Source organism: Podarcis bocagei (assembly GCF_964188305.1).
Source record: "Podarcis bocagei genome assembly, chromosome: 14".
Lineage (NCBI taxonomy): Eukaryota > Metazoa > Chordata > Lepidosauria > Squamata > Lacertidae > Podarcis > Podarcis bocagei.
The window spans coordinates 22995473-23017335 of NC_138139.1; the positions used below are offsets into that span (position 1 = coordinate 22995473).

The 21863-nt window shown below is 40.7% G+C and overlaps 1 protein-coding gene across 9 annotated transcripts in view; it reads right to left on the reverse strand.

The window, feature by feature from the left end:
• Window positions 1-21863, reverse strand: part of MEF2A (myocyte enhancer factor 2A) — a 90234-nt gene that overhangs the window by 46788 nt on the left and 21583 nt on the right. For all 9 annotated transcript variants that reach the window (XM_081171196.1, XM_081171195.1, XM_081171197.1 and 6 more), the window contains 2 exons: window positions 17391-17590; window positions 8806-9009 (listed from right to left, as the gene is read on the reverse strand). In XM_081171196.1, coding sequence (XP_081027322.1) covers window positions 8806-9009; window positions 17391-17444 — 258 coding nt within the window. In that variant the 5' untranslated portion in view covers window positions 17445-17590. The remainder of the gene's footprint in view (window positions 1-8805; window positions 9010-17390; window positions 17591-21863) is intronic.

Sequence of the window (21863 nt, forward strand, 5' to 3'; positions counted from 1 at the left end):
TTTAATATTCTGTTGGGAGCCGCCCAGAGTGGCTGGGAAAACCCAACCAGATGGGTGGGGTATAAATAATAATAATAATAATAGACTAGGGGCAGGCTTATGAGTCGTGTGTAGGCGGTGGGCCAAATGTCACCCCCCTCAGCAAAGACACCCGGGGTGGACTGCCTGCACCGCACCCCCCTTCCTCCGCCACTGAGTACATCACAACAGTCCCATGCTCAGCTTGCCCTTGACAAATATTATTCAACATTTCTAGCAGATTCATACAAGTGGCCTTCTCCTTTTTCCATCACTGAACAGCTTGTGTGTTTTTTTGGAATGAAGAAATCTAGGGGAGTTTCCAAAGCAATTTGCAGTTCTGCCTAGATGGCCACAGTTCATATCCACAAAGCCTCTGGGCACACATAAAGATAAACTTTAGAGGCAGTCCATAGAAAATTCAACAGTTTGTTACAATGTCAAAGTTAGAATGCTTCTGATTCTGCAGAACTAGTTTCTTTTTAGGTCAAGGGGGAAAGCCCATAAGTTTCATTTTTCTGGAGGCAGGTAAACCAGAATGTGTCCCAACGTGCAACTACAGAACAAAATTCTGGATATTCATCATCCTGAATTATTACTATTTTAGCAACAGGGTTTTTTGACAATTAAGTGATTGGCCAATAAGTTTTTCCATATTATCAACCTTTTCAAAAATCACCAAACGAGCATGGCATTAAAATAATTCATTTTGCTACCAGGGGGGGGGCATTTTGTAACTGTCAGCTGGATAATTCCCCCTTCCAAAAAAGAAAGAAAGCAAAAGGCATGTGTCAAAGACAAACCACACCAATTTTAATACATGACAAACCAAGAACTTATCAGATTTTACACCTACACTGCACAGGCCAACTCACTGAATTTCCAAAGATCCATCAAATTTTCTTAGCTGACGGGGTCGAACAGAAGCAAATTTGCCTTTGGGCTTTGAATTAGGCCTGTCACAAGCTACTGTAGTTCTTTGAGGACCTATATACATCAATCACAATGATCTTGCTAAAATCAATAAATTTTAAAAATGTAATTCTAAGTGAGGATAAGCCCCCTCCCAGTTTTCATCAGGACCACAACACTATGATCCAATGGGAGATTTTTTTCCTATTGCTAATTGAAATACTGTATGTGCTCTGGGGATGGGTGCTGCCAATGAGATTGTGGCTGTGGAGGGAAGGGTTAAACTACCCCTCCCTGTGTGCCATGGTCCTGAGGGAACTAGCCCTAAGCCTAGGATTAGTTTAAAATATTTTAACACAGGCACAACACGCAAATTCATCCGTGTATCTTTTCACTTGAAAATAAGAGAGCTCTCCAAGGAAGGACAGAACAACGTAGCAAAAAATGGCACACAAACATTGACATAAGTTCACTCATTTAATTTCACCCTTCTATCAGCATGATGAAGTAAATGTCTATCTGAAAATCCAGGTGTCTGCTTTGCTTTAAGATCGGTTGTTATAGAAATAGATGCAGGTGTTTGGCTGCTCATCAACTATTTCTGGGCCTGGAACAGACCAGAAGACCCTGTAAGGTTCTTATTTTACACAGCCTTCAAAGCAAACATACTGAACTATCAATCTTTAAATGAAAACCTCTTCCTGTTCTAGAACTAAATCAGACTATGAATGTACTACACATTTTGTGTATGAAGACATATTTATTCAAGCTTGCATCTGGCAGAACTGTGCTGGTTCATGTGTGTGCGTTTCACAATAATACTGATATATGTTTTTGAGTCTTTATTAGGACAATATCCTTCAGCATCTTCATAGAAAGGCAAAGAATTATTAATAGACTGCATAATACCTCTGCCTCTAAAACAAGAGTAGGGAATCCATTTTAATTCAAGGGCCACATTTCCTTCTGGGCAACTTTTTAGAGATCACATGACAATGATGGGTAGAGACAATGGGCAGAGCAACAAATGCAAATTTTAAAATACACCCCCTCTCTCTTCCACTCAGACAAGTAAGAGGCATTATCAGAGTTCAAGGACATGCTCCAGTCAGGCAAAGCAGGGCCAGTGAGGCGTGTGGGTTGGGGAGAAATCAAAGGTCCCAATAGAGGTGCCTGGAGGGCAGTATTGGGTCCGTGGCTCTGAGGTTCACTACTCCTGCTCTATAGTTCAGTTCTCCCTGTCTGGGGCATGGTGGGGGCTGACATGTCCCATGCAGGCAAGGCTACCTTTGAAAGCATGGCTCTGAGTACATCCATGTTTTCAAAAGCACTCTGCTGGCCTGAGACACCTTTTCCATGTTCTTTACAGCTTCTGCCTCTGGCTTGGGATTGAAAGGGCAGAGTTCTCAGAGGTGCTGTGGGCTGCATGAGGTACATGCACTGACCATCTGTGCTATCTGAAGTGCACAGTAATTCAAGACTGACCATATTTTAAAAGCAGCTACTCAGCCCAACTCAACAAAGGCCAAGTATGCTGAAGGGATGCGGCCCCTTGCTTCCAACGCAGAAAATTTAACTCTCTAGCAGTGGTCACTTTCAGCCAATTGGAAACTGCAATTGTCACATGTGGCAAGTGAGAGATTCCATTTACCAGAGTCAGTAAGAGCCACTGAGTGATCAGGGCCTAAATATGCTAAGCTGCTCTTCAAAAACGCAGCAATTTTAACCAAAACTGTGAACTGTTTCAGTAACTGTTTCTGTTGCCACTTTTGCACACTTCACTTTCACCCTAGTGTATAGGAGAGCATGGAAATTATGTTCAAATCTTGAAAAATACAAAAATATATTGCTGAATGAGTCTCATTTCATTTGCACCTGTTCCCGCCCAGTGATAAAGCAAAGTGGGTTAAGCAAGAATAGCACAGTAAAAAGCTAAGGCAGCAAGTGAACCATGTTGAAATTCTCTGGAAACCTAACTCATGGCCTCCCACCCCTGCACTAAAGCCACGCTTCTGCATGCGATTTCAACATTTTAAAATTGTACTTCAACTTAAGAGAGATATTAAAATGTTCTTCTTCCCGTATGTTTGACTAGCAGAGATGCTGTTTAGTGTCACACAGGACGAACAAGAAGATAGGTCACGTTTTAGACAACTGCCTGAACTATGTCACTTTAAATTAATGAGGGGGCTGTACTGAATAAGTGCTTTCTTAATAGAAGAGGACAGAACTAGCAGACAATGACATGCAATTTCAGAGCTTCAAAACTATATCGCTATCTTCGAAGAATAAAACTAAACTGTAAACATAGTTTTGGTAGCTTGCTTTTTGTAATGCATCACACAATCAACCCAGATAGTTAACTTCCAAGGATCTTTAGATGCTCTAAAATGCACTGCAACTAAAAGTGGCACTTGAGTTTAGATACCATTAATGGATTCTACACTTGAAAAAGCAGACCTGGTCAAGATCATTCATAGTAGGTTCAACTAGTGTAACACTTCTCCCTAAGGTCACCTTTGAGAAGTATTCCAAAATTTCAACTGGTCCAAAATGAGGCAGCAAGACTTACAAATTTTCTCAGTGTATGTCAGACTTTTATGCCAGATCCACTAGCAAAGATTTGTTTCCAGGTGTAATTCAAGGTACTCGTGTTAACCTTTAAAGCTCTAAACCAGGGGTGGGCAACCTGTGGCCCTCCAGATGTAGTAGGACTACAGTTCTCATCTTGTCCTAAGCAGTTTGGTGCAGGGATATTTGAAGAATTGCTTCAGGATACATCTACCTATTTCTACATTTTCATCAACATCTGAGGACTGATGTGTCTTTTCTGGAAAATAATTAACTGAAAATTTTTCCCATGCCTGTAAATCACATTAGAAAACGTTCTAATGCTTAGAGAGTCATCTAATTTAACATGATTATTTTGCTTGTATTTAGCAAACAAAACTGAACATTTTGAAACCATCTTGCCTAATATTTGTCATTGGACTTCATTTGTGGTTACTAACCAACTTCTGGAATGGAAAATTTCCACAGGAGCAATCAAGCACTGGATTTTTTTCAGTTTTGGAAAATTCTACTTCCTGTCATTGCTTCTGAGGTCTTGCTCCATGTCTCTGCACTCAGAAATGAGTGGGGTGGGCACAAGGGACAGGACATTTTCAATTGTGGTGCCATGACTGTACAACATCCTCCCAAGGAAGTATACTTGTATTTTAGTGAGTAGTAGGTGGCGGGGGGAATCTAGTCATCCAAGGAAGGTTTCTGAATGCTGATTAAGTATGTGTGCCACTGAATATTTTTATTTCTGTTTGTGATGCTGCACTTGTGCTTTTCATGCGATTTCAGTGTAATACTGCTTGTTTCATTTTTGGTGTTTTATTACATTTTTGTAAGCTTTGTTGGAGGTCTCCCAAGATGAAAAATGAAGCATACCAAGGACGGTAGTGGGATAAATAAAATTCTAGCAGTGCTAAACTTTAAAGTTACAGGACTTTATTACAAACTTTTGAAAGTTTGTATTTATTTTTATTTGGATATTTATACTAGCTATTGCTTAATACATCTCAAATACTGCAAGCAGCAGAGTAGTACACACCCTTCTCTTACAATCTGATTTAAGTTAAGTCACAAAACAGTACTTGCTCTCTTGGGTGTAATCCTTGACGCCTCCCTTTCCATGGAGGCGCAAGTCACAGCAACAGCCAAGGCGACATTTTTCCACCTTCGCCGCATCAAGCAGTTGGTCCCTTACCTTTCCCGCCCCGACCTGGCCACAGTGATCCATGCAACAGTCATCTCCAGGCTTGACTACTGTAACTCGCTCTACGCGGGGCTGCCCTTGAAGCTGTCCCAGAAACTCCAGCGGGTACAGAATGCTGCAGCGAGGCTCCTCACAGGGTCTCTGCCATGGGAGCATATTCATCCAGTGCTTTTCAAGCTGCACTGGCTCCCGGTGGAGTACAGGGTCAGATTTAAGGTGCTGCTTTTGACCTTTAAAGCCCTTCACGGCCTAGGACCCTCGTACCTACGGGACCGCCTCGCCTGGTATGCCCCACGGAGAGCCTCAAGGTCCATAAATAACAACACCCTAGTGGTCCCAGGCCCTAAGGAAGTTAGGTTGGCTTCAACCAGAGCCAGGGCCTTTTCAGCACTGGCCCCAACTTGGTGGAACGCTCTGTCTCATGAGACCAGGGCCCTGCAGGATCTGATCTCTTTCCGCAGGGCCTGTAAGACAGAGTTGTTCCGCCTGGCCTTTGGATTGGAGCCAATTTGATTCCCTCCGCCCCCTTTTTCTTTTTTCTTTTCCTTCTCCTGCAATGAGGCTCCATTTTAATATTTTAATGTTCCATTATTTTAATGTTGTATTTTATTTTTGTTTTTAAATTGTAATCACTCATCTTGTTTTTATTATTGCTTGTAAGCCGCTCTGAGCCCGGCCTTGGCTGGGGAGGGCGGGGTATAAATAAAAAATTATTATTATTATTATTATTATTATTATTATTATTATTATTATTATTATTATTGGTTGCTGAAGAACCACTGTGAGCCTGGTAAGCAAAGCAGAGCCATCCAGCTCTACCTGCATTCAGAGAAACCCCCTTACCTAGCACTTTATCCTATGATGCCATTTTCTTGCTCTCTTGAATCTTCAGACCTATAGGATGGAAAGTAGCAGGACTACCCAGAAACTGACCTCTTTGTTGCCTCATCCAGTGTTGCCACTGCTGCAAAAACCCTTGCATTACACATGGCACTGCATGAATTGCACCATGACACAAGCACTGAAGGCTACCCCAGTGCCGGACCCAAGTTTGTTCCTGATGCTGGCACAATGCCATGAACTGTGAAATATAACTATACAATTACATAAAATAAGGTCTGCTGAAGGTCAATGAAGTGTTGCAATTTAGTTCCATTTTCATCCACTCACTATAATTTGCTGGAACAGCCACACAAGGCTTGCTGCAAGCATAAAGAGGTTCCATGCCCAAGCAAAGGGGGGGGGGGGGAATCCATCAGCTGGCCTCATTTCCCCCCGCCCTTTTCCACTTCAATGCTACCATTGCACTAGGAAAGTAACCTTGATTTTTACAAAGAATCAACACAAAGGATAAACATATTTACTCACAGTAAATGCATTTACTCCAACCCTAAACCTTCTAGTCTAGATTTTACTGAGAAAAGAGGGGAAGGATAGTCAGACAGACAGGGTACAAAAGGGAATATATCCAGAAGTGAAAGAAGCTATTGTGATACTTATAAATATAAGTTCATTGGGTAATATTCTAGATATTTCATACGGGAGGAGAGATTCTCACTGGACAGATTAATCACCGTCATCATTATTTAGATTTTTTAGCATTAGGTTGCAGGGCAGGTTACAACAATTTACAAATTTTAAAAACAGTTAAAACAGATTGCAGTCTGTAACTGCCCATGTGTTACCTGAATGTAACAGCTAAATTTTCTTGGCTGACACATAGACAAGATACTTCCATGTACAGAAGGCTCTAGTGCACAGCAAGAACTATTGTCCATCTCTGCATATCCACAAGTATCTATACAGTATTTGCCAACTCAATAAAGGAAGAATACCTACAAATGAGCAATTCAGAATGTTGACTAAGATTATGCGTCCCACCCATCTTCACCTCAGAAACCATTTGCTACTTGCCTAAGAAGAGACACCACCCAGCTTTATACAATAATTTTCATGGTCTGGACAGTCAGTAGAATCCTGTTGCACAAGTAGTACACTGAACTTGAGAACAAAGATTTATTTGTAAAGGTGATTAGTAATTATGAAAGGTAACCAATTTTAGAGTCAACAAAAGAACTGGATTTACTCACTAAAGCATGGGTGGAGAACCTGTTGCCCTTCAGATGTTATTGGACTTCAACCCCCATAAGCCCTAGCCAGCATGACCAATGGTCCAGGATGATAGGAATTGTAGTCGAACACCACCTGGAGGGCTAGAGGTTTCCCATCCCAGTTTTATGGCATATAATTTAGTTTGCCCCATGATGACAACTTATCTGTGTGGATACTAAAAGCAGGAAACTAAAAAGTCTCTGGCTCTTGGAATTGTGACTGGGATTTTTTTCAACAACATTCAGGGTTGGAGAATCTAACACACAACCCACACTACAGCAAGGGGAAAACGAGGCTCTGTCAGCTGAGATGAGCCCAAAGCTTCATCCAAACCATGGAACATCAGAGAAGGAATGATTCATGGCCCCTCCCTATCTCCGAAGTTCAACTGAAGTTTGGGGTTATTTATTTGGCTCTGTGTTTGCCAGATACAAGTGCAGAACAATAACAAGTCCCCATCCTTTATCTCTAGCTCAGAGCTGCTAATGGGAGACAGAATCTGCCAAACAGAGCACTCTGAGCACCAATCAGGTGAAGAATCAAAAGGAAGTCAACACACCTATCTCCAGCTTCAAGCTAGGAACAGAATTCCTCTCCTCAGCTCCAAGCTTAGAGCTGGGGGGGGGGGTGGAAGAGCAGAGATGCATTTCAGAGAGATGTAGCACAAGAACCTGCCCCTTGGGGGTGGGAGCTAACATAAGCAAGTTTCCAGTTGTTTGACAACACTCAACATAATCAACTGGACCTTAATATAAAGTCAGCCCAAAACAATGCTATAAGTCAGGTCATGCATGATCAGAGAACTATGAAAATCCCAAACTACTACATGCTTCCTTCAGTAACAATGCACATACTAGTTCATAACAAAACACAAGCTTCAAAAAATAAAAGTGTACAACTATGGGAGTAAACCTGGAATGAAATGTAGTTCAGCAGAAATGAGAGTATGGTTCCTCCGCAAAAGACAACTAGTGAAATTGCCTGGTTGCAAGAGAGTCATATTAAAGGCTGTGCTTAGATTTGATTGGGTAAAGAAGAGTGGATGGAAAAAAACATTCTGTAAAAACCGATTTTAAAAAATCTAATTTAAACACATATATATTATTCTGCAATGCAGACACTAAATTAGTCTAACATAGCTGGTGGTGGTGGCTGTAGTGGAGGAAGAACAAGCAGCCCAAAATGGCTGCTTTCGGGCTTCTCGTTCCTCCGCCACCACCGCTGACAGTGGCAAAGGCAGAGGAGGAGGAACGAGCAGCCCAAAAGGGCTACTTTCGGGCTGCTCGTTCCTCCACCGCCACCTCTGCTGCTCACAAGAGCAGGCATAGGAGTCGCAGTTGGGAGAAGCACAGCGCAGTGCTTCTCCCAACTGCGGCTCCTGTGCCTGCCCTTACGACAGGTGGGCAGTGGGACCAGTGGCGAGAAAGGGCTCCTTTCGGACCACTCGTCCCTCCGCCACCTGCCTGCCTCTCTGAAGTATAAGCCATGGGGGGCTTTTTCAGCATAAAAAATGTGCTGAAAAAGTCAGCTTATACTCAAGTATATACGGTATATCACAGAGATGCCAAGAAGATAGAATATGTTATTGTTCAATATGCTCAGTGTATTTCAGCAAGAATGCTTTTATCAAGGGCTTGCTTTCTTATTCCTTAGTGAACTCGTGCCATACAAGCTCTTCTGTAACAGAAGGGTTTGTGATCATTTGGCATCTTTGCAATTTATTTCTCCTTTCTGTTTGTCATCCTTGGGTGCTTCCTAGTTTTGGTGTGTTTCAATTAAATCCATGCAATGCCTTATGAGACAGATTCCTTCAGGAGCAGCCTCCAGTGATTTATTCATGTTTGTTACCCATCTTGGAGAGCTTTGGATAAAGTAATGTATCATTTAAAATACTGTTGATTGAAATTAATTACTTTGTTACTGTACAGAAGGGTATGGTTGGCTTTACTAAAACTAAATGAGGTATGAGGATTCATTCATGGTTACAGTTTTGTTACCTCGACAATATCAGAGTTGGTTCTGCTCTCATGGGGTTCGTTGTATTCTGTATACTTGAGTAGAACTTTGTCCATATCCGTGCTGGCATATTGAAAGAGTTTGTTAGAACTGTTAAAAATGATGAGTGCTATTTCACAGTCACAAAGCACACTCAGTTCATAGGCTTTCTTCATTAATCCAAACTTCCGTTTTGTGAAGGTCACCTAGACAGAAGAAGTGAGAAAGGAATTTGAGAAAAGCCACTGGCAAGTGAGTGAGTATGGACTCATTTACAAATGGACCCTCAAATTGTCACCTTTAAACATATGAGCAAAATAGGCTTGAATTCATCATCATCATTTTATTTGCATGCCGCCTTTCCATAGTTAAAACAATGTTCAAGGCAGCTTACAATGTGAAAAGATTTACATAATTACAAACATAACAAAGTAGTCATAAAAATAAATGAAACACATCAAAAACTGTATAACCAAACTGAACATAAAAAGATACAAAAAATTAATATCAGTAACAGCAGCAAAACTCCCAACAAAACTAAATACCCCAGCTCAAGAGTCTGTTCAGCAGCCTCAGCTTTTTTAGTCAGTCAGGGTCCTGACTCCAAGGCCAAATGGAAAGAGGCTAGCAAGGCAGTGGGCACATCTTCCAGGTTTCCAAGCTGATTTGGGAAACCAGGACATAAAATCCAAGCAACAGCTAAATACAGGGTAATATTACTTGTTACATGAAGGTTAAATCTAGGTTTTATGCCAGCTAAGCCATGTAACCACTGGTTGTGAATGATTACACAAGGAAAGGGGATCCAATAATTTGTTGGCACTATTCAATACCCACTACATCAGAGGGAACTTATGTTGCCCTATGGGCTTACAGACAACATGCCCTGATGTAAATTGATTAGAGGTTTTCTTACAATCACATGATATATAAACGTTGTTTAATAAAATAAGCAAGTGTACTCTCAAGACAGCTCAACTGGCCCCCTCCAACTGAACTTTGTCACTCTGCATCCCATGTTTATGCCTTCAGCCACAATTTGATGGTATAGGAAGGTTAGGCAGAGAGTTCCTGAGCTCCCAAGTCATTTAGCTCACTATGGATATCCTGGCCAAGCAAAACAGGCATAAATAACCAGACTGTCACTTCCTGAGCTGGACGTGCAACAAGGTCAGTGTGACTTGGGAGGGGGGAAGTATCTGCAACAGAGAACAAACCAATAAACCTGGTTGGAAAGCAGAGGCCCAGTAGATTTTAAACTAATCTAATTCATTGTGCAAATGTCTGGAGACTAAAACAAAACAGAATGTTTGAGGGGCAACACACACAACTTTCACGCACATTTCATGAACATTTTGGTTCTTCAAGCATGGGAGTAACGTAGCTTCAACGGTGCTCTTAATCAAAGCAGATATATTACTTGTCTGAAGTACAGGGTTTGGGAACATGCGACCCTTCAACTAGTTCTAATCAAAACTCCTATCAGCCTCAGCCAGTTGATGGTCAGAGATAATGGGAGTTGTAGTCCAACAACATCTGGAGGGCCACAGATTCCCATCAGTGATCTAAGGAATGTAGAGAATCTAGGATAGCCTTCCTTATTGTTGTTACTAAAAGCTATTCCATTATAGAAGCTAGTGTGTGAAACTGCTCCAAGACTCAGGCTTTTCCCACAGAAACACAACCAAGTTGGTCCCACAGGAACACAGAATTTCTACTGCAGAAGAATAAACCAAAGCATTATAAAGTTGTTCTTTATCTGAATCCGTCCATGTGCTCATTCGTGCTTCTTTCTGGGACACTGGCCAAACGTGTGTAAGAAGTGGGACCAAGAGTCAAATAAAGTACATAGATATACACAAATCTGGCACACATCCAGAAAGGAAGTTCACATAGCCCTGTTAGGAATGCATTCCTAGATGAAATTATTTCATGGCAAACTTCACGGGGTGGGGAGTTTGTCTACCAGATACTGTAACTAGAAAAAGAATATCCAGACCTGCCAAAGACAGAGCTTAAGCATGTCTAATCTACAAAGTTCTATTCAGGAATTCATCTGCATAATTTAAGAAACCCACAGAAATGACTGAGGTGAATATGATATGTGGTTAGCAGCTCTAAAAACAGAACAGACTCTGTCTACCTGCCTCTAGCAGCAGAACCAATTCTTCCTACATATTGTAAGCCAAATCTCTGCAGCATAGAGGCACATCTGGAAATCTAGCAAACTGTTGGAGGCACTGTGAAATACTCATTTCTTAGAAGAAAACTGGTGATGCTCAGATTCCCTTCTTCAAAATAGGCAAAATACCTCCCGGGCAAAAACAAATAAACCCCTCTCAAAAAGCAGGCAACAACCCTCACCCCACAAAAAGGAGCAGGCAGTCTGCTCACCTAAACATCAGCAACAACAGAAAGCTTTAAAATCTCAATTTAAAAATGGGGGGAGGGCACTCTCAGCAGATACAGGGGGGCATTTTGAGATTGCCATGTTGTCCATGGACACCACATGGGGGTGTTCATTCTAAACCAATTACAATATTCTGCCAGTGGACAGAACATCTATTAATACCTTACCCAAGATTTTCTTAGAACTATTCATTTTATTCTTATGAGTTTTAGAGAAACAGTGTGGGGTCGTGCTCAGAGAGCTGGACTAGGATCTGGGAGAGTAGTGTTCAAATCCCACTTGGCCAATGAGTGACTTTGGGCTAATCACTGCCTCTTGACCTAACCTACCTCACAGGGTTGTTGTGGGGATTAAATGAGTAGGAGGGTGATATAAATTCAATAAATAATAATAACAGCCACAAATGCACTTATGAAATAACTGGAAAAGTTTTACGTTTTGGTTCAGAGATGCAACCTTTAAAAAGTAATAACATATAACCCATGACCAAAAGATTCTCAAAGTTAAACAAGCATCGATCAGAAGAGTTATGATTTAGTTATTGTTCTCAGCTCAATAATTTTATCTGACTCAGATAATGAGCTTTACAATTAGGTCAATGCACCAGCAGCAGTGCTCTAAGTACAGATGGAATTGGGTTTTCCATTAGGCTGCCTGCATTAGCTCCATAAGCTGAAATGATTTCTTCAAGTAAAAACGGTTGCCATACAATTGCTAACCATTTTCAAGAATAAGTTGCTGGAGTAGTATATGTGTTTGTGCTGATAAAAAAATGTTTTTGGGGTACAAAATTCCTAAAGCTATACTATTGTGGACATAGGTAACTGTTCAAGAAGCTACAGAGCTTAAGCCATAAGCCCTTTGGAAAATAAAAACAGGCAGATTTGTAAACAGTAAATTCACAAGTGGTTTTAGATTTTGTGAAACACAATGGCAAAGGCAAAGGCTCTGGGTAGGTGAGGAGTAAAATATGGACCAGAAGCAGTAAGAACTCTCTTGCCTAACTTCAGACTACTTTGAAGCAGGTCACAGGACATGCTTACAAACCTTTGGTGATATAAAATGATGGGGGGGGGGGGGAGAAAGGAAATTCCTGCCCATGCAGTATCCTTCCCACAGTTTCAAAAGGATGGGGCTGGGGGAGTAGTGCACATGCAAGTCTTGTCTGTATACATTCAGAGCAACAAAACACTGTAATTTAAGGACAGAGATTGAATAGAATCATGTAAATCCCAAAGGTCAGGTTCAGGGTATCTGCTCATCCAGCAGAAAGAGAGAGCTGCTCTTGGTAGGTAATTCCAATGTTTGGAGGGATCAATTGTGCTTGTGATAGATGAGGTGGTAATCACTGTATCTGAACATGTTTGACACTTAGGGGTGCTCTTTTTTGTTTCTGAACAAGCATAGACAGTGACCAGGAGTGGCTTTTGTCAGCTCCAGCCCCTTTTGACAACACAGGATTGTGCTGCTCTTGTACATACAGTGGACACTTGGATTGCGAACGTGATCCGTGAGGGAGGCACATTCGCAACCCACAGTGCCACATCTGTGCACGTGCGGGTCGTGATTCGGCGCTTCTACGCATGCGCAAAGCATGATTTAGTGCTTCTGCGCATGCGCCGAAACCCAGAAGTAACCCGTTCTGGTACTTCTAGATTTGACGCAGTGCGCAACCTGAAAACACACAACCTGAAGCGTCTGTAACCCGAGGTATAACTGTACTTCTGTAACTTCTAGAAGGGACTGCAATAAACCTGCGTCTTATGCACATTACACATGACTATATGTGCTTGGCTTTCTCTCTCTCTGCTTGTCTCCTTCCTCCTCTCTTCTGTTGCTCCACAAACCTGAACCTGCCTGGGCAAGTACCACTCTGTACACCCTGGAAGCAGGGTTCTTTGGGCTGGCAGAATGGTGACTCTGTGAGTGGTGGGGATGCTCTCACAAGAAATCACAGAACAATTTGAGTTCCCATAAGAGCATCCTCACCACTCCCAGAACCATTGAACCACTAGCTAAACACGTGGTGTGCCAAGTATGACTTGCCTGGAAAGGCCACGAACTTACAAAGCTCTCTTTGCACTGGGTCTTCCAGTTTCCTCCCACCTCTGATCCTGCCCCTTACAGGCAGCCTTATAGAAGGTGGGCAGCTATTTCTTCCTCCCATAGAGGGGGACTAAGCACATGCCCCACCTATAATGTGAGTAATAATGGCTTTGCAAGCAATTTTACCTATATGCGATTTTTGCTTTATATGCATAACCCTTGGAACTGAACCTGCATGTACGATGGGAGTTGCCTTTATTGTAATGCATTTTACAGGGATTGTCAATGAAAACTATTCCGAAGCTCATGCAGGTGAAGAATGCTGTAGCTCACCACCTAACAAACACTGGAAAGCAAAAATGAATTGAACTGTACTAGTTATTTGGCGTTTCTGGGCCCAAGTGCAAGCTGCTGGTTCTTAATTTGAATTCCTTCAATGATGGAGAATAAACTGGAAGATCATTTCTCCCTTGAGCTGCCTGGACAGTTCGTCAGTTTTGAAGTAAAGACATCTGCTATAAGGTCAAATACACCTCTTTGCTTAGGACCTTATGCAGAGATTACAAGACTTATTTCAGAAGGCTTCTGGAGGCAATTAATAGGCAGTTCCAAGTTCATTTGATGTTTACAACGTTTCACAAGCTTTTTGATTTTGGCATCTTATGTTTAATTGCCATATTTAAATGTTCTGTGATATTTGTATGTAAAACTGCTTGCAGCATAGAAAAGGTATATAGATGTAAATAAGAAGTTTATTAACACAGACTATGCTTATGTAAAAGGTCAGCTCAAGGAGAGTTGAAATTAGTGAAATGCAACAAATTTACTTTTGCTGTTACACAATGAAATGGACAACTACTACTATACTTAAGGGTCAGACTGTATGTAAGATACAGAGGAGACATGTGAAAAGTATTCCCCCTGTAATCGCACTAACCCAGTTAACTGGCACTCACAATAATTGCAACAAACTTCTTCCAAACCCCAATTTCTCTTTTGCTTCACATAGCAGACAAGGAAATTTACCAAAATGTATTATCTAGTTCTATATCCATATATTGCTCAGCGCCAAAAAGACATTACATTTTTAATCCATCGAAGAGCACAGAGTGATATACATGGCTCTCCTCCCACCTTCTCATTTTACCCTTACAGGATGCCAGTTGCTTCAAATTGCCTTTAGAAAACTGCATAGTTTGGGCAGCAACTGCGAGCCAATCACCCAACTTATGTCTCACAGGGAAAAACACACTCCATTGTGGCAAAATAACAACATAATCACATAGTGACAAGTTCCTCAGACACACCCCTGCTCTCTAACTATTCTCAATAAATTGAGGCTTATCCTGTGACTTCTAACTACATGGTAACAAGCTATACACAACTTGGTTTCCATGTATTATAAAGTTACCATTTGAACAGCATGGTAATCCATGCATATCTCTTAATAAAAGTTTATAAATGGTTTGCAACAGAAAGAATGCCAACAACATTCAATAAAATCACCAAAAAAATAAAATAAAAACAAGAAAATAGACAATTGTGTATCACAAATAAACCTGAGCAGTATACTAAATAAAAATTTTAAATGTAAGCATCATGAGTCCAGAGAAGTTTGCTTAAAGTTAAATTTTCAAAAGGCTTTTAAAAATCATTCCTGTCACCACCTGACAAATTACCTGAGAGAGACCATGGAGGGGTGCTGTCACTGATAAAGTCATTTTCAAGTGACAATCCACTAGTCATCAAACAGCTAGCCGGATCTCCTCTTAAGATCTTAAAGATTAACTTAATATGATCCAGGGAGGCACTCATCAAAGTATCCTGGTCTCACATTGTTTAGGGCTTTAAACATCAACAGCAAAACCATCAACTTGGCTCAAACTATAAGGCAGGCAGAACCTGAATATAAGGCTCCCTCCCCCCCCCCCAATTCTGACCATGAAAAGTTAAAGTGTGGCTTAAATTCACGACCTTACAAAAACTGGCTTTTACGATATCACTGCTGAAACAAACATACAGTAAAACAGAACGGGTGAGCGCCTGCTGAATTTTAAGGGAGCTGCTTATATTTGGGTATTGACTTTTTTCTTTTCCCCCCTTGAATTTTAAAGGTGCGGCTTATATTCAAGTAAGGCTTATATCAGAGCCAATACAGTATATAAACCTGGGTGTCTCATTAAACACCCTAACAAATGCTCCAGTGGTGGGGTTAGATTAGTAAAGGAGATGATAAGCAACTGGTAGGGTGGAGAGAAGGAACAGTCTAGATAAGTAAAGCAGTGGATGTCACCCACCCACTGAGTAACTTATAAGGGTGGCCTCAAGTGCAGCTTTCTTCTTCAGGACAAGCAGTTACTTCTTCAGGACAAGTAGTTAATCTCAGCCCACCCACATGTATTGCATACCCAACCATTTCACTGACACTGTATGGAGATTTGCCCACACTAAAGCAATCCATCTTAGACTGAATCATAAGTGGAACCGCTATACCCAAGCTTCAAGTGAACAGCCAATTTTTCCTCTTTTGCAATAAAAGCATCTAAAACCAGAACAATGCTTCGAGAAAGCATAAAATGATTTCAACTTTGCACAACAGTGAAGGGCAAGCCTTCTCAGTGTTTTATTAAGTCCATCAGGGGCTTTAATATGTTTACAGAATCTAATGTTCTGCCTTTGCAAAAACATAACAAAAAATTCTTATAAGGTCACAAACCTGATAAGCATTTTCAAAATGCTTTTATACACTTAATTCATGGGGAAAAGTTCTCTTATGGGAAAAAGTTCTCTCTTAATTGTTAACAAAGAAGACTATTTGATGATGCTGACACTGAGTCCCTTTGATAGCCCAGTTACAACCATTTATTCCATCTAGCTCAATTATATAAATGGCCTACAGCTCATTCAGGCAGATAAGAGTTTGTAATTACCACTACAATGACAGTCTCGTGTTAATTATAATCCCCCAGAGTATCAGTTACTTTGTATACAGGATAGAGCTGAGGTATAATCCTATCTGAAGAGGAATGTTTTAAGACTTCCCTCACTATGTACTTAGTAATAATAGTTTAAGACAGATAGCGCTGCCACTATCTTGTGTCTGTAAAGGAACACACATAATAAAAGTACAGCTAAATAATAGCAACAGCATATTTCCAAACAATAACTGGCTGAAAACATGAAAAGTTTCCTTACTACTGTATTCATCTTACTGAACAAATACAGTTAAAATGCTGATTTAATGTCAGATGCTGGGGTTTCCCCCCATAAAAGATACAAGTTTGTGTTTGATTTCACCAATAGGTTAAACTGATATCTTCCACCACCACCCCCTTAAGTCAGTAAGTGTCGATAGTTTCAACAGGAAGCTGGCATAAACCTCTTTTTGGTAGTAAACTTTGAAAGAAAAGAGTACTAGGGCCCGCTTTGGAGCCTCTCTTATAGATTGGTGTATCCGTGTCAATGGAAATTTGTATCCGTGTCAATGGAATTTTGCCAGATTAATATGTTGGGGGTGGGGAGCAGACAACAAAAGAGGCCAACCAATTAAAAAACAATATTAGGAAGATGCAATTTACGAAGCTGGTAAAAAATATCTAAATCAGTGATGGCCAAACTTGGCCCTCCAGCTGTTTTGGGACTACAACTCCCACCATCCCTAGCTAACAGGACCAGTGGTCAGGGATGATGGGAATTGTAGTCCCAAAACAGCTGGCGGACCAAGTTTGGCCATCACTGATCAAAATGTTGTCATGGCTTAGAACTGCTAGGATTGTGAGATCTTAGTTATTATTCTATATTTTATGCTTTTTCTTATGGGTCATTTGGTCACATGACTCACACATGACTCAAACAGTATCTGCTCTGTCAACAAAGTGTGTGGAGCCAGATGCCGTTAAATCAAGTTATTGGCAAATTAATGACACAATTACTTACTTAAAGCATTTTATCCCCATCCTTCAGTCAAAAAACCTTCCATAGCACCTTATACTGCATAAGATCAATAAAAGTAAGACAAATCTCCAAACAGGCTTACAATCTAATAGCAAGAGGAAAAGGAGATGAGGAGGACTCTGTTATTGGGGAAGCCATATGAAATGACTACCTTTGCTTAACATTATTATTTCTCACCTGTCTGTTCCGTTCGTCCATTATTCTTGTGATCTGTATTTTCTTCCTCCCCATTTTCACTTTCCTTCTTTATAATCCAGAAGCACACAAGTAAAAGTATCCACAAACTTTGTATCCTAGCACATGATAGATAGTTGTCTTCCAGGACTAAAGCCTAAATTCTTTTCCACGACCATGCACTGTGCAGTTGTAACGAAAGCCTAGAATGGAAAAACATTAAAATTGGTTTCTGATGTCAAAAGTACATATTTCACATCACGAATGCTTACATTTTACAAGTCAAATGCAAGACAACCCAGCCTCTTCTCTGATCAGAATGAAATACAGTGAATTATATCATATGATGTGTTCAACTGTTCTCTGATCAAGACACAGACTTCAGTCACAGAACCCTATTCAAAAGTTTGCATTCGTTAGTTACCCAATGGTTTAGAGGTACAAAAGTCAAGAACTCTTTTTAAAAAAATAAATCCTGAGCAAGTCCTTCAGCTGCAACTATTTTATTCTATCAATGCAATTTTAGAAGTATCACAATTATTTAATACCTTATTGTGGACAGAAATGTACCAATAACACATGCTGCATTGGCACAATTTATTTCTATTTTATATATTACATTATAGAAGTCAAAGTATTTAGCAGTTGTGTTTTAGTATGGACATGCAGAAAATTAGCAGAAAAGCAAGACTCTTTCCAATATTTTGCAATATGAAGTTGAACTAAATTGAAGCCCAAACTGCCTGGGTTTTGCTCCACCAGTTACTCTCCTGGTTCTTCTTTCTGGAGAATAGTGCATGCTCAAATAGAAGATGCTATTCAAGAACAAAACATCTTTTGAATGTCGTTTAAAAATAAATCCATTCTGAGACTTCTCCATGTAGCACTCCATTTTCCCAAAAGACTATTTCACAGGAACATACAGGCTGACAAATAGCTGAGAAATTCAAGGTTATATTCATTACTGTAAAACTTGCAAGTTTTCACACATCACTAACAAGCCAATTACCAATCCAACACTTCTTTGCTGCTTGCAAACTTTCCCATCCACATAAATGAAAAGGCTTGCAAGCTGAAACGTGTGCATATGTACTGGGGCTTACAAGTTACATTTTCCTTAAAAATGTAGAAACTTCCTCAGAAATGAGTAGCTTATATATATCAGAGACTGCAATAAACTAAGCAGACACTACACATTGATGTTTTGAGAGCCAGTCAGATATAATCCAGGTTAGTATCAAACACACTTTGCCTGATTCCACCCATTGTGAACTATGGTGAGAGAAAGCCAGGAAGGAGGAGAATGGAATCTGCTTGTGGGGAGTAAAGGGAACACAAAGTACAAGTCTGTGAGTGCTCTCAAAGCAACAGGTTTCTAAATTGACCACATGACAACACAGGTACGGGAAAGGTAGGAATTGGTTAAGCCAACATAAAGGCAAGTGAATGCATTAAGCTACCATGCATGCAAGCAACAATATATAGACACACAAGGCATTTTGAGCAAATGAACTTTATTATTTTCCATGGGCAAGGTGTGTGTGCACACATATTCAACGTTCAAAGAAAAAAAATATCCCCACTTGGTATCCTCAAGCCTTGGGCCTATGGCCCTATGTAAAGATGCTCATCTTGAACACAGATCTGCAAATACACTTCATCACTGGCGAATAAACCTTTTGTTTAGCTAGTGCACAGAATCAAGCAGTTCCCAACCCTTTCCCTGAGCCTATAGAAACGTCGTGTCTTCACTTTATACTCCAGAGATACTAAATAAGCAGCAAGACTGCTTGTTGCCAGTGTGAAATCAGGAAAGAATGGGAAAGAACTATTATGGACTGGCTATCAAGACCAGCCGTGGTCTACAGACCGTTGGCCCCAATCCAAGTCTGCCAAAGTAATTTAAAAAACCAGGATTGATTACAGAGTTTGCAGTCTTCTAAATCTTTCCCATAAAGGGGGAAATGGCTTACTGAAATCAACACAAATTGTCTGTCACCTGTCACAAAATGCACTACCTTTCAGCCATGTATAGGAAAATGGGCAAATGCACCAAACACAATTTTCAGAGTTAATAAGCAGTGGCAGCACAAGATTAGTCAGATAGCATTTCACATTCACCCTCAACTGAGGATACAGCCATGATATTCTGATGCAGCATTAAAAATGGATAAGAGGAATATAATTTGAGAAATTCCATTTGAATATTCCTCTGACATCTAAGTCTTGTTTTAGAGCTTAGAATATCATTAAAAAGTCCAGGAGACAAAGTTAGAAGAAATTGAAAATGGACACATGTGTTACCATTGGCTCAGAGTGTAAAATACAGCTTTGTTTAGACAAAGAGTGCCAATGTGTCCTTGATATAAATATTTTTATGGACTATATTTGGGGGGGGGGGGTGAACGAATTCCTATGCCCCACAAATAACCCAGAGATGCATTTTAACTAAAAGCACACATTTTACTCATGTAAAAACATGCTGATTCCTAGACTGTCCGCGAGCATCCAGGCCCCCAGGCCTTAGGTTGCCTACCCCTGTACTAGACCAACATATTTGCTGACTGAACAGAGAAGACTGCTTCTGTCCTGATGACATTATGTATCTTAAAAGGCAATATAGAAAGGACAAAGGTAACAAAGATACAGGACTGAACAAGGCACCAGCCACTCAGTTTTAAACTTCACAAAATATCCTTTTAGGACACAAGCTGTGTCCTACATTTTATTTATTTAATTTGTCTGAGGATCTCAGGGTGGCTCACAGCATAAAAATACAAAATAAAAACACATAATACGTAATAAGAATAAACAAAAATAGAACAAACCCATAAGGTAAAGGTAAAGGTACCCCTGCCCGTACAGGCCAGTCGTGTCCGACTCAAGGGTTGTGTGCTCATCTCACTTAAGAGGCCAGGAGCCAGCGCTGTCCGGAGACACTTCCGGGTCACGTGGCCAGTGTGACGAAGCTGCTCTGGCGAGCCAGCGCCAGCGCAGCACACGGAAACACCGTTTACCTTCTCGCTATAAAGTGGTACCTATTTATCTACTTGCACTTAGGGGTGCTTTCGAACTGCTAGGTGGGCAGGAGCTGAGACCGAAAGACGGGAGCTCACCCCGCGGGGATTCGAACCGCCGACCACGCAACTGGCAAGTCCTAGGCACTGAGGTTTTACCCACAGCGCCACCCGCGTCCCTACGTCCCTACGAACAAACCCATAACCTCCCCCCAAACAGACATGGGGGTTACAGAGACACCTTTATATCAGAAGTCTCCGTCTGACCTTTGACACAGAAACAAGAGTCCTGACACCCGAGTGCTGCAGTTTTTCAGTTAAAGACGTTTTTTGTTTAGATAAGACTTTGGTCACCTTCCTCCTGGTGTATTCTCTTTTCTCCTTTGTCATTTTACCCCTCTGTAAAATGAGGAACGCTAAGACAGTTACAGTTCACTTCAAAAAAAGAAACTTTCCAAAAATGAAGTGATTGGTAAAAAGGAAGCCGAAATGGAAAGGGAAAAGGATTCAATATGAGGATATTCAAAACCACAAGCTCAGCTAGAATTTACAGCACAGATCAAGAAATTACCATCAAGCTGGTTTTTAAAAAGCATGGTTAAAAAGCATCATCAAGGAAACTAACCGATCGCTTTTTTATAAAATGGAAGCCAGGCCCAAATGGAGAACAGAAAGGAAGGGAAATAATTTTGAAAAAGGAATGCAGTTGGACATTAAGAGATGCAAAGGGGGGGGGGGAGTAGTGGAGTATATTGACTAAAGCATTGACACCAATTTTAAAAATATATTTAAATAAGTCAGAAGCAGGGGGGCTTTTGACAAAGTCCCTCACCAAATGCTCCTGGGTATACTTAACCTGTCATGAAACAGGAGAATACATTTGTAATTTTGTCATGACACACACTGAACTCCAAAGTGGAACCCTTGTGCAACAGTGCTTAAGGCATACATTTTTATATGTTCAAAGTTATGAAATAACTTCTTATTTATTGTTGATATATAGTTTTGTTTAAGGCAAGTACTAGCCAGTTTTTCTTGGAAGAACTCCCCACACCATCTGCTTTTACAAAGGAAAAAAACCTGATTTTGTGAATGGGATAGCTGATGACATTTTATTATACAAACTGCACCACTTAAAAAAAAAAAGATGGAGTACTGATCCATATGCAACGTCTTCTTCTACCACCTAGTTTTAAACTTTCTAGCTTTTAAGTCTATTAAGTACATTTCAGTGAAATGTACTCCCATGTGCGTCTGCCTCAGCACCTTGATACAGTTCGTAAAAGTCTCTCTGGCTGAGCAGCATAGATCAGGAAGTTAGATGCAATGTTTCTTTCCTAAGCAGAAGCAGGTCAAAAGCTTGAAACGCTGACACTGATCTGTTTTTCCTAGCTGCATGAATTAAGTCATAAAACCAGGTAGCATCTCAACTGTCAATCCAGAAAAGCACATCATAAGC